Source organism: Gymnodraco acuticeps, unplaced genomic scaffold, assembly GCF_902827175.1.
Source record: "Gymnodraco acuticeps unplaced genomic scaffold, fGymAcu1.1, whole genome shotgun sequence".
In the NCBI taxonomy this organism is placed as follows: domain Eukaryota; kingdom Metazoa; phylum Chordata; class Actinopteri; order Perciformes; family Bathydraconidae; genus Gymnodraco; species Gymnodraco acuticeps.
In genome coordinates, this window is record NW_022990021.1 from 2,227,241 (window position 1) to 2,240,059 (window position 12,819).

The window sequence follows — 12,819 nt, forward strand, 5'->3', positions numbered from 1 at the left end:
ACATGTAAATGTTCACCCCAAAACATGGAAACACGGAAATGTTCCCTAATGAAAGCTTCAGCGGGAGGCTTCATTAGTCGAAGGTCTTAGAAAGTGAAAAACAACATAGAAATTCTGCGCCGACTTCACAGCCAAGTGTGCGGACATTTTGATGCTCACAACATATTTTCCTCTTTACACACAGAATCCATTATGCCAACACAGTATGAAGTCATTTCCTTTTTTTGTGACATACAATCATATTTCTTCAATGGCCCATTTTTTCCGGTGGTTAGGCTCATGAATGTTTACAGGTCACTGTGGAGTGTGTGAATGTCGAGCATCCCTCATATTTCTGAGGCTGCCTGAGTGTGAAAAACAACCAACATAAATCTCTGCATTGCAGTGGCTTTCACCAGTTCATGAATTGGAACTTCATTCAGTAATACAAAAAAATCCCGCACTATGTGTATGTGTTGCTAGCGAAGCAGAGGACGGGATGATATTATGGTCTGTATTTTTCTGTTTATTTGCAAGAGTGCTTAGCATGAAGTATCCGAGCCTCGGCAGGGCAGTGGCTAATGAGCCGGCTATGAAGATGTAGCGAGGACTGCTGCTGCACTTCTCAGGATAAAACACCCGAAAGTCAACAATCAGTTTTCTTCAGCCCTTTTCTCAGGCTTTTTGAAAAACGGTTTTCTGATTGCCGTTATTATTATTGCACCAATTGACAATACTTCACTACAAAAACTCAAAATCTTGTCAAATATATTTGTCTAATATCTAGTCAGAATATGTCTTTACACTTGCTATAAGACATAATAACTTCAGAAGTAACAATGCAGTGAGGTATCGGGTCTTGTTTTTAGACAATGCGTCATCTTGTTAAGTCAAACATCTTATTTTGAGTTATATCTCAGATTAAACTTATTTTCAAAATCACCAACTGACATCAGAGAACAGAACATTTTGAGCATTTGCGGCTTACATTGTAACACAACATTTCCTGATTCTGGTCAAATATAGATCAAAATAAGTTCTCCCAGCTAATTACAAGATCTGATTTATCTAAATATCCCATCTTATTTCAAGACATCTTACCAAGCACATTTTCACTTGTTCTATTGGCAGATGTTTGTACTAATTTCAAGTGAAAACAGCTTGTTTTCATAATTTACTTTAACTTGTTTTTGGAGCAGCATTATTTCTAGTGTTTATTTTATATTTGTATATTTTAATCGTTAAACCTTTATTAGAATTATGGCATTTTTATTACTATTATCTTTTCCTTTTTATGTATTTTGTACCTATATGTTCCCTTTGTTTTATGGGGTTTTATATTGGTGCATCGATTCAGTTGTCTTGTGTCTTATCTGTTGGAGAGAAATCATTATTTATTTTATTTTCATTATCATACCTTTTACCTCCTTGTGTCTATTAAAATTGTATCTTTTGCTGCACGTACCTGTAAAGTTCTTACCAAATTATCTGAGGGGAATTTCACAACTTGTGATGTGTCATTTTGTAAAGCACTTTGAGCATGTGTTGTATGAAAAATATATAATTAAAGCTTTATTATGTTATTATCAGATGTTTCAATTTGCTGATGGCTAAATTGAAGCACTGGTGTTTTCAATTGTGAATAGAATCCAGCGTTTTTTTCTCACTGGCCACATCTGTGTACCATACGACCATTTTGTTTGACACATACCTGTCTTGGGCTCCACTGAGAAATACGGCTGTCCGTGCACGATGCTGTAGATCACCCTGGCACTGTTCCCATACGTCGGGTCATCTGCATCTGTGGCTGCCACTTGCACTACCATGGTTCCTGTGGGCAGACAACCCTTCATTAGTTTCCAAGACAGCATCAAGAAGTCAAACAGAGCTAAATATGGAAATAGTTATCATATCAACTGAGCATGTGACCAATTCCACTTGAAAGAGAGGGGAAAAAAAGAGTGAAAGCGATGTAAATGTGACTTCTGAGGCGGTAAATAATCTTGTTAGTCATTACTACACTTCCTTTGTTGGGCCTGGTGTTTGGTTTTGAGTTTTTTTTTCTTTTGTATAAAGTTTAAAGCACTTCAGCGGCAGCAACATATCTGACATGTGCTGTGTGCTGGCACTTTGCCTCAAACGCTATAAGAACACATAACACATTGCGTTTGTTGCCGGCTTTTGCAGGGGGATAAAGTGTAACTGCGAACCTTTGGGGAGCATTTCGCCGCCATTGTTTCCATTTCCCCCCCCGCAGATCAGACAGAAGCATCTTTTCCCTTAACTTCAATCTGTTGATTCTAATTCAGCAGCCAAATGGGTTGTGTAACCAATCTGTGCTCTTTTTACCAGGCCCTTCACATACACTGATCCAGCAACTACTAAAAGTCAGAGTGTTTGAACTCGTCCTGCAGTGATTTAGTCTTCTTTCCACTAATTAGAGCTCATTACAACTCTTTACATTCAAAAATGTATTAAGAAAAAGAAAGAAACAAGGCACAGGGAAAACGTTTCTTCTGCCTGTATTATTTTTTCTTATTTTTTTGTGGAAATGGTTGATATAAGCACAGATGGTAACACAGGCAGTTACTGATTTAAGGGTCCATAAACTGCTTCTGGAGAGGAACATTTAACTATGAGAAACGCATCTTAAATGTTGTTTGTTGAGGAGGTTTTGTTGGATTCTGGTGCTAGTACACAGTGCAAGGCAGACCTTCTGGTCTAGAAGGATAAATATAACCCTTAGTGGAGTCAAAAATGAGCAAGTGGCTGAATTGAATGCAAACAAAACAAGTTATGTAGCCAAAAAGAATATACCAAGCTAGTATCTAGTATAAAATAAGAGATAATCCTTTAAATTACACCTGAACAAAATAACCTTATTGACATCTTAGTTAGAAATACAATTATTTGGTATGGCAGCCAGATTCCATTAATGTTGCGATTGATTTATTAAGGTAAAAAACAAACCCCTTCATTTAAAAACGCCTTTAATTGACAAAAGTATAATGTAAGGAGTATATGACTTAAGAGGTCTGCCTCTTTAAAATACCTTAGTTTGAAAACCTTAATTTAATACATTCAGTCAAATAAAATGGCTTTAAGATCATTAAATAAATAAACACAAGTCTACATCTGTACTAGTCAACTCAGACAGTATAACATTTTTTGTACACAGTAGAGAAGTGATTGGCATATTTTCATATCCCTTTTGTTTTAGGGGAAACAAATGTGTGCTCAACATATCAAGCCTGATTTTGTCCTGTACTGCCCTAACTTCCTCCGAGTTTACAAGAAGGCAATTTGTTTTTAAAACTAGACTATGAACTCCGCTGACAAGCAACTGTTGTCCCTGCATGCAGTACAGTATTGTCCTCTCCCACTCTTCCTCCGAGGCACAGAAGAAATCATCAAACATGACGCCGTATATTTATTTATTTTATTGCTTTTTGGAATGCGGTTGATGTGACTTGAGCTGACAGCCGTGGCTTGGAAGGTAAAGGCAGAGAAGCGTTTGAAGATTTCACAGAGAAAACATAATCAGCTTCAATCATTGCCCATCGCTTTCAGAAGGTCGGCTATATCAGCCTTGTTGCTCTTTAATTGTTACAGATTATATAATGCCAAATAACTGATATGAATCTGATAAAAGGGAAGAAAAGCCAATTAACTGTTAAATTATCACAATCAACCAGCATGGAGTCTACGGTTTGCTGTGAGACTGTACGTCAGAGTTGGTCTTAAAGCTGACGCCTGCTGCGATGAAATCATCAACAAAAGACATTTTTGAAATAACCTTGGAATTGAAAAAATAAAAACAATGCCTTTTCCAGCTCATATAAAAAGCTGCTTTAATATTTCACTTTAATAGCTAGCTGCACATATCTCAAGCCTTTGTAGCATTTGACAGAAAGTGCTGCCTTGCAAGTTGGTGATATTTTACTTTGAAGAAAACATCCTAATAAAAATCTCACTTTCTATCATGAGACAGGCTTTTTACCGGATGAAACTGATCATGGAAATTGAAGATTAGAGTCCTCCTTTGTGAATTAACAGGCTCTGGCTGTGGATATGAACAATATATTAGAAGAGGGAGAAGCTGGAGAAGTTATCACCAGGCCGCTCGCAGAAGGACACCTAGATTATATCATCACCTCTTAGTCATGACAGGTTATATTGCAGGTAGTTTAAAACACCAAGGTCAAAGGATGAACGAGAAGAAAGAGTGTGAAAGAGAGCTCGGGTGACGTCTAAATCTCTATTACAGGTTGATAGTTAAAATCACGTCACAGAGGCTGTAAATCAACATTCAATATGGACTCGGAGAGGTTTTATTTTTCTCTCCAGGTTGTCCAACAAACATCCTGTCCTAACAATATTGCCAGAATGAAAGGTAATCTGAGGTGGGTTACTGGATATCAGAAAAACACCAGGAAATTTGAATAGATTATTTCTGCTCCGTGAGGCTGTCATCTGCTACTCAATTTGCCCCATCTGTGTCCCTTCAACATTTGTCCGTCTTCGTGATAGATCAGACCCTGACTTTTTTTGTATTCATTCCCCCGCAGCTGTGTACAAAACAGGTTTCCTAATCAATTCCACATCTTGGGTGACCAACTGTCATCTGCCAGTAATGAAAATAAATGTGGCATTCTTGAATCTGAATGGAAGACAGGTATTCTCAAGCCACTTGCATATACAAGCTGCATCCAACTGTCAAGTACAATGAGCTTAGCGCACACTCTGAATGCAAATTTAAAACCAAGGATGTAACCATTATATTAATACAAACAGCATGTTGTCAAATAAGCACGAGAACACATTTAAAACAATATCTTGGGCTTTGAAATTGAAATGCGATATACAGAAAAAAAAACATAAAACAGTAGTATGAATATTAAAACCTTCTGTTTAAGCTTTCATGAGTATTCAAAGCTGTCACTGTTGATTAACCTGATTATGCACATTCACACCTGCTCCACATCGCTTCAGGGATTATTGCGAATTGAGATCAATTCACTTTTATTTGCAATTGCCAAGAGACAATGAATAACAACACTTTTAAAGAAAGTGGCTAACTACGTGCTGTTTACTCTGTGTCTTTCAAGTAACTCTCAGTGGACATGTTAGTAGGTATGTGTGTCGAATGCAAACAAATCTAACTATTTTGCCATTAAGTTGACTTTTATTAATGGCTTTAATGTTCAATTGTATTGGTTTAGTACGTTAGAAAAAGATTTAGATCATTTAGGTTGTGTTTTATAAAATAACAAACTAATACCTCACTATTTACGGTCTCTACTATAAGTAGTTTACTTCATTGAAAGATCTCAGAAGCCCTGTTTCTGCTTTGGACATTGCATCTTTCAGCTGATCCAAGAGGATTCTAAAATTGTTTATTCAGCTTAAAACATAAAATAATGTTCTCAGCTTTTAAAGGAAATCTTCAGCCTTCAGTTTAACATTTAAAATCACCATATATGAACATTTTCCCTAGACAGGTAGGTTTTAAAAACCAAAACAAATACGTTTTTTCTGATGTATGGTAGAAGCATAAAGTAGAGTAATATGTAAATTAAAGAAAGTATCTTCAATGTTTACTCTTTGAGTCGATTATTTATAACACTGCCTTTGACTATGGCCTTAGTAACACACATGTAATCAAATTTAAATATTGTATACAATGTTACTAACAACAGAACATATATGTGTATGTTTTAAATTGTACACTTATTACATAAAATGCTAAAGTTACACCCCAATTACATTTTATATTTGATTTTAATCCACTTCACCTTTCCATAATCACCTTTTGAATGTACATTACATCCTGGGTCTCCTCTCTCAGGAGTCAGACAGGAGCGATGACAGCTGCATATTGCACTAGTGAACAGTCACTTGAAGAGCTGTGGCCTTGAATTGACATTACATTCTCTTTGCTTGTAATGAGCTCTCAGACTCTCCGTTGGCCCTTCTCCGTGCGGCAGGAGATCGTCTCGCCTCGCAATTGTCACACCTTCAACTGTCCTCAAGCCCTCTTGTCTTTTATTTGACACCCCCGCCACGATTAAGACAAAAGGTCTTCAGAGATCCCAGGGCCGTAAGGTCTCCTTGTATATGGACGAGCACGGCCTCTAATTACTTTAATTAATTAAATTCATGATTTCCTCTAAATTGAACCCATTCATCAGCGGTGCAGAGCTGTGACCATTAATGATTTAAAGACATCTATAAAGGAATTATTGAGGACAAGAGGTTCATGGCCCCCTTCCTCTGCTTTTTACTGATCGCTTTGAGCAGATATTTTCAAAGAGGGGCGATGCTTTTATTCTACTGGTTGTTCTCTCGATTTGTGATGAAGACCTTCACAGGAGCTGGCAGATTAAGTAAAGTGGGAAGGGTAACGCATTCCTCCTCTGTGGTTGGTTTCCGTTTTATCTGCGGTTGGACACGAGACTCCCAGCTCTTGTACTCTAATCCTCTGGTTCCTTAAGCCTGAGCTCTGTACCCCCTGTCGACAGTCAGCTGTGTAATCCTTCAGAGATCTCTCCCCCCTCCGCCTGTGTAGTAAGCAAAGCACTGTTTCCCTTGGAACAACTCCCACTGCCACTGTATGCATGCGGACATCTCCATCTTGACTTTGAAGGATGTGAAAAAAACACCTTTGTTTCGCTCATTTCCATTTGTATGGCGCACACATGTTGGAGGTTTGGAGGTTATGATGATATGCGTGTTTATTAGTGTGAGGAAGTGCTTTAATTTAATATGCTGATAAAACCCAGAAATGTAAAGTGGGTATAATTAATAATTTTATAATAACGTGCACGTGAAAGGGGTCGTGCTTAGTGATTAACCCGCAGAAAATGATCTTCTGCAGTTCCCCCCCCCCGCAGTGTGACAGAGCTTTCATTGTTTTGGTTTTCTGGCACACTCTCACTGGTTTAAAAGACTTGTTTCGAGCTGCAGCAGGCAACTGTTCGCTAACAAGTTCACCATTCTAACTTAAGAGCCCTCTGGAGTCCAGGTGCGCATCATTTTACGTAATTAATCATATATTTTCGATTATAAGGAGTAGAAATATGATTCAGATATCCGCGGAATCGCTGGAAGAGTAGCTTTCCAGTGGTATCTCCTGTGAGACTTTAACCAGGGCACAGCAGCCAATATGGCCGCTCAAAGCAGCTTGACTTTACACTGTGTGGGATTGGTGGATTCGTGTGTCCGTCAAGGAAATCTCGGCCGGCAGCCATCATGGTCTGAAATGACCAATGGACATCGAGAAATCACTAAGGCCCTACCCACCAAGTAAACAAAACATAAACCACGTGTCTCCCATCAGTTTACGTCTGTGAGGGGAGAGAGAGAGACAGAGAAAATGGCTAAAAAAACTTTTCAGTTGCCGACTTCGCTAGAGATTTGTTTCGCTAGCAGCAGTGAAGAACCTGAAGTTTTCAACTCTTCTGAAGAAGAAGAAGAATACAAAGACAACAACAAGGATCCATTTGGACATGGGTAGGTGTAAATATTACAGTAATAGTGTACTGGCAATGTGTGGGGAATACCGCGAAAATGAACAATAGGTTTATTGATATATATTTTTTATCGAGAGTCATGAATTTTTTATTGGGACAAAATAGACTCTCCATTAGCAAACGTTTTACTCTGTGTTAACGTTATCTTGGTGTGTAAAAGTGAGATTACATGTGTAGATTAAATTAATCCTTTATTCGTCCCACAACGGAGACATTTACAGTGACATGTTTTTGCCATCGATTATTTTATCATACTGTTGTGTACAGATGAGACTTTGTCATAGATTTATTTATATGTGTGCCTGTTATTATTTTACCGTCCTGTACAGAGGAGACTTTGTAATCAGATGTAGCCTATGTATATGTGTGTCTGTGATTTTATACTGAATGTAAAGTAACTGGAAATACCTGTGTGTGTGTGTGTGTGTGTGTGTGAGTGAGAGATCGAGAGAGACTCCTTCTCCAACCTCCCAAACTTTCTTTTTATGTGTGCATTGTTATTTGTGCTTGAGCAACATTTTACTTGAACTTTATTTCAATGAAATTAGTTGTAATTATTGTCCTACATTTTAATTTGTTTTACAGAGATGTTTCACAGCTGCCTGGGCCTAGTGGCCCACAGGTGGCGGCGTTTATCCAGCAGCCAGAACATCCATCTGTGCCTGCCCCCAGGTCAAGATCTACTGTGGCTCAAGGGCCTTCACCAGAGCCATCACCACCAAGGACCAGCAGACCAGCATCACTACAGCTGCCTCCACCTCCATCTGCGGCTGCCACCAGGTCAAGATACATCTCAGCACAAAGGCTCCACCACAGCCATCACCTTCAACCCAGCCAGCAAGGAGGTCTCGTGGAGGTCTCGTATAGCACTTGTACACCCCACCTACACAGCAGCCCATGCACCATCACCCCCACCTACACAGCAGCCAGACCCACTGTCTTGGAAGACAGACAAAGACCTTAACACTGTCTTGACATTTATAATGAATAGTTGGTTGAATGTTCTGATGTTCAATTTTGTAAATAGTTAGATTTTCCAGTTTCTTATATTTATATAAATAGTTGGTTGAAAAAAACCTATTTATAATAAATTGTTGGTTGAAAAAAAAGGTTGAATGCTCAATTTGTATTTGTACACATCACATGAACCTTGGTATGTAATATGAAGTCATTATTCAGTCCTAATGTATCTCAGTCCCTGCTGTGGTGAAAGTAGAGTGATAAACACCTATTTTACTCAAAATTCGAATTGAATTTTTTTCATTTTAGACATGAATAACACATTTATATACAGTGTAATTCAAATATTTCACTGCTTTTGTGATCCTAAGACTTTGGTAACCAAATCTAAAACACCAAAACAATTCGATCACATGAGTACATTTGTGTTTTCACAAGAGTTTTGAAGATTTTCCGAAAATCGGATGTCAAATTTTAAGCTTTTGAGCTACTTATCTCATCAAACAGTGCTCTAAGGTGAGTAATTTGCATATATAGCAAGACCAGAGATTGTCCTGAGCATTTTGATATGTAACACATGGGGTGCCATGTTAGAAGAAATACATTTAAAAGGTGATTTAAGAAAACATCTAAAAATCGAGAAAATACCCTTAGACTCCAGAGCGTTAAGAGGTGGTAATATATATATATTTTTTTCACATGTGTTTTTTTGATGCCTTAGGGGGCCAAAAAAATATGTTTTGCCAACAACATAACACCACCTACAACCTAAACAATACCCCAATATCCATCCTATATTAAAGCTTTGACAGCATTTCAGTCATTGAACCAAGCTACTGTTTGTCGCACACTCTCAATATCTCCTTTTAAATTATAGCGGGAGTTACTTATGTCAATTGTATACCTTTAGGATGAAAACAAAGATGATGGAGCAAAAACACATATTTTTCGATAATAACTCAACTTTCTTATTGAAAAGGTAACCCCATAAAATGCTGATGTTTGTGTTTTTTTTAACTGATGATAAAAAGCCTGAAGCTACGTGTTTTTTTAGAATCACATCAATATTATATTGTTTGTTTACACAGTATATGACTTGTGTCACTGAGGACAACTTTGAAATAAAAGTCCTGTTTTCTTTTGCATTTAAAAAAAAGGCAACCCTAGTATAACATATACAGTATACTGTCGATTAAATATGCTAGGTCAAAAATTGGTGGACATTGTCCTAAAATATTCTTTAATATATCCTCAACTGAATGATGCTTGTCCTGCCTTCTTTTGCAAATGTAGACGAAGTTATGTTGATTGTGTATACTGACTAATCTACATCTAATTCTAATCTTTTCAGCACTGGTAGAGGACTGATTGCTGGCTCCCATCTTGATAATGAATTGTATTAAGATGGCAGATTGAAGTGCCTGTCAAATCATTATGTATGCTTGGTATCAAATATCTTGAATTATCTCCCCTCAAGAGGATGCATTGTGACATTGCAAATTACTATATTTAAATAAATGTCTCCAAAAACAGTCAACAGGCGTGAAGCAGAGAAAATACATATAATTTATCAGTCACCTACAGCAATCTTTAGGTTTAAAATGGTGTTTATCATATCAACAATTTGCTGTCAATTGACATCCAAGATAATTCCAGCCTCCATTCCATCACTCAGAGCTCACTTGTGATTAGACCTCAGCTGCCAGCATGCCCCTGAGTGCTTTGGGAACCCTCTGGCAGGAGCTGAAGGGAAGTTAGGGATGTATGTGCTGCTCTGTTTAATTGATGGAGAGGAATGTATTTGTCTGGATCAGACATTTTTCTGAGAGAGCTACCAGAAAAGACCAGCCATTACGAACTCTGAGCCCAATTTGTGGAAAACATGCCCATGGCCTTCAAGCCTGATTCAGACCTTAAGTTCGCATGAGTCAGTTTTTAAACATGCGTCACTCATCAACATTGCTAAACCTGGAGGTCTGTGCTGGTATATGTGAGGTGATAAATATGTAAATTAAGGCACATCAGACTTCATTACAATACACTGACTTTAAAACACTGTGAAATTGCATTTCCACAGCATTGTACGCTCAGTAACACCCGCTTCTTCAAAACCAAAATGTAGATTTAAATAGCATTTAACGGTGAACTGGAAAATTCATACTAAGAAAGAGAAAAACAAACCCTTGAAAAAAAGATATTGCAGATGAAATGTTTTAAGAGCTACGTTCCGGTAAGTTCAATATAAAGAGCAAATATGGAGATCACTCTCCACTCTGTTCCTTATACTCCTGCTCAGTTCAAAAGCCTCTGGATGTTGTTGTGGCTAATTTGCATTTACTAGCATTTTGAGGTGGAGCGTGACCCGTTTATATTAGAGGCAATCTTGACCATGCAGCTGGAAGCAGCAGGTTAAAGACAGGCTCTGATACCATGGCTTCCTGCAGGACAGCATTTAAAACAGACAGATAAAGGAAATATAAGCTGTTATGAATGCTAATGTGATCAACCGCATAATATCTGCTGAGTCATATAACAGCTGTTTAAGGTTTTAAGCCATGCTAGCGGTGTGGCTCTGTAAATGGCAATGTCAGTCACTAGTATATCTGAGCAACTATTGCCTGGATTGCCATGACATTTTGGCAAAGCTCCCCATTCCATACCATGACCCAAAGACTGGGAGAGATGAAGACAAATTCAGTGAGGTGGAAAATTATCAAATGCAGATGTAAGAGCGAGGGCAATTCAAAGATAAAGTAAAAGTATAAGGGGGAGTAGAAAAGAGGAATGAAACTAAGAGGATAGAAATAGGGGGGAATTGTAAAAAGGGAACTAAAAAGGATTTTATTAGGGAGGCTTACCTAAGGGGGACATTTCCGGTACATCAGCCAAGTATGGTCCATCAAGAAACTTGGGCTCATTATCGTTGATGTCCTGGACCTTGACCACAAATTCGGATCTGGGCTCTACGGGGATATTGGTGATGCGGTCTACAGCTTGAGCTGCGAGGGTGTAGAAGGACTGCGCCTCTCGATCCAGGCGCTTCGTGGCGTGGATGTCCCCTGTGTTCTCATCAATGGTGAAGATGGAGGAAGAGCCCTCGCCAGTTAACACATACTTCACCTTGCCATCTCCTTTGTCTACATCTGAGTGAAGCTGAAAGAAAAGGGAACATCAGATTAAGGGACCACAGTAGAAAGTTAAAAAATCTATTGCATTTGCTCATGTTTTAAAGGTCGCCTATTATTCAAAATCCACTTTTTCATGTCTTTTTATACATAAACATGTGTAGATTCTGAAAGTTTCAGGCAAAAATATTCCCTCACTTTTTGTCCTGATCCATTTATATGAAAAAACTGTATGGAAATGAGCTGATAAGATTTTGGCCACTTTATGATGTCATAACGATATTTTGGCTTGTGTAACCATTAGCCAATCACCAACCAAGGTAACCCCCCCCCCCCACCTTATCACCTGAATCTCCTCCTAGAGCACCATTGTGTTCTTTTTAACCAAATATCTCTCAGAGGGGCGTGGGGAGTGGCTCCTTATTTTCATCTACAGTAACAGACAGAGAATCAGCACTTTGGAAACAGGGCTGAAACAGAGGGGTTTATGGGATGCTGCAATGATCTGTTTGGTATTTAGAGCAAAACACTTCAGAGACATGTTTTGTATATATCTGAGAACTATAATATATTGATGAGAAACAGTATAATAGGGGACCTTTCATATTTTAGTGGTGGTGTTCGACTTAATAAAGAATGACTTGAGGGCATTTGTCTTTAAGCGGAACACGATAGTGGTTATTAGATGATGATTACATAAGTGAGGGTGTTACTTCCTATAACATATTCATAGATAAAAAGCTAAATAGATTCAACTTGAGTTTAAAATGTCATATTTGTAAGCCTGTCACTCTTGTATAATGCATAATGATCTCATATTTAAAACTACTAAAATATTTAAACATTAGCAAGTGCAAAACATGTTTGTTGGACAGGCATTTGAATCAGATCAAAAGATCAACACATGCTGCATCTGTGAATGAATCCCATCAAATGAATGGAATGAGATGAAATGAAGCCACTTACTGCAATACCATTGTGACTTGTTAGCGTTTGTAATGGTCATTACGACTGATCAAACTAGTACTTTTCCATTAAAGCCACCAGCAATAACCAGCTCATCTAAAAATACCATACTCAAGCTCTTTGAAAATACCAAAGACAAGGATGATTCGCCAAATGGATGTCATTTCACTTATTTTATGGGAAGCCAAAGTTGCTGCTCCATTGCCCATAATGCAACGGAATAACAAATGTCTTCCCAGAAATCTGTAATTTCATAA

At 38.1% G+C, this 12,819-nt stretch overlaps 1 protein-coding gene across 1 annotated transcript in view; it reads right to left on the bottom strand.

Annotated features, from left to right (window-relative positions):
• The window catches only part of LOC117544793 (cadherin-7-like), a 106,776-nt gene that overhangs the window by 54,064 nt on the left and 39,893 nt on the right, over positions 1-12,819 (bottom strand). Inside the window, exons 2-3 of the mRNA XM_034214216.1 lie at positions 11,330-11,624; positions 1,691-1,810 (exon numbers count right to left, since the gene is read on the bottom strand). Of these exons, the coding sequence (XP_034070107.1) occupies positions 1,691-1,810; positions 11,330-11,624 (415 nt within the window). The remainder of the gene's footprint in view (positions 1-1,690; positions 1,811-11,329; positions 11,625-12,819) is intronic.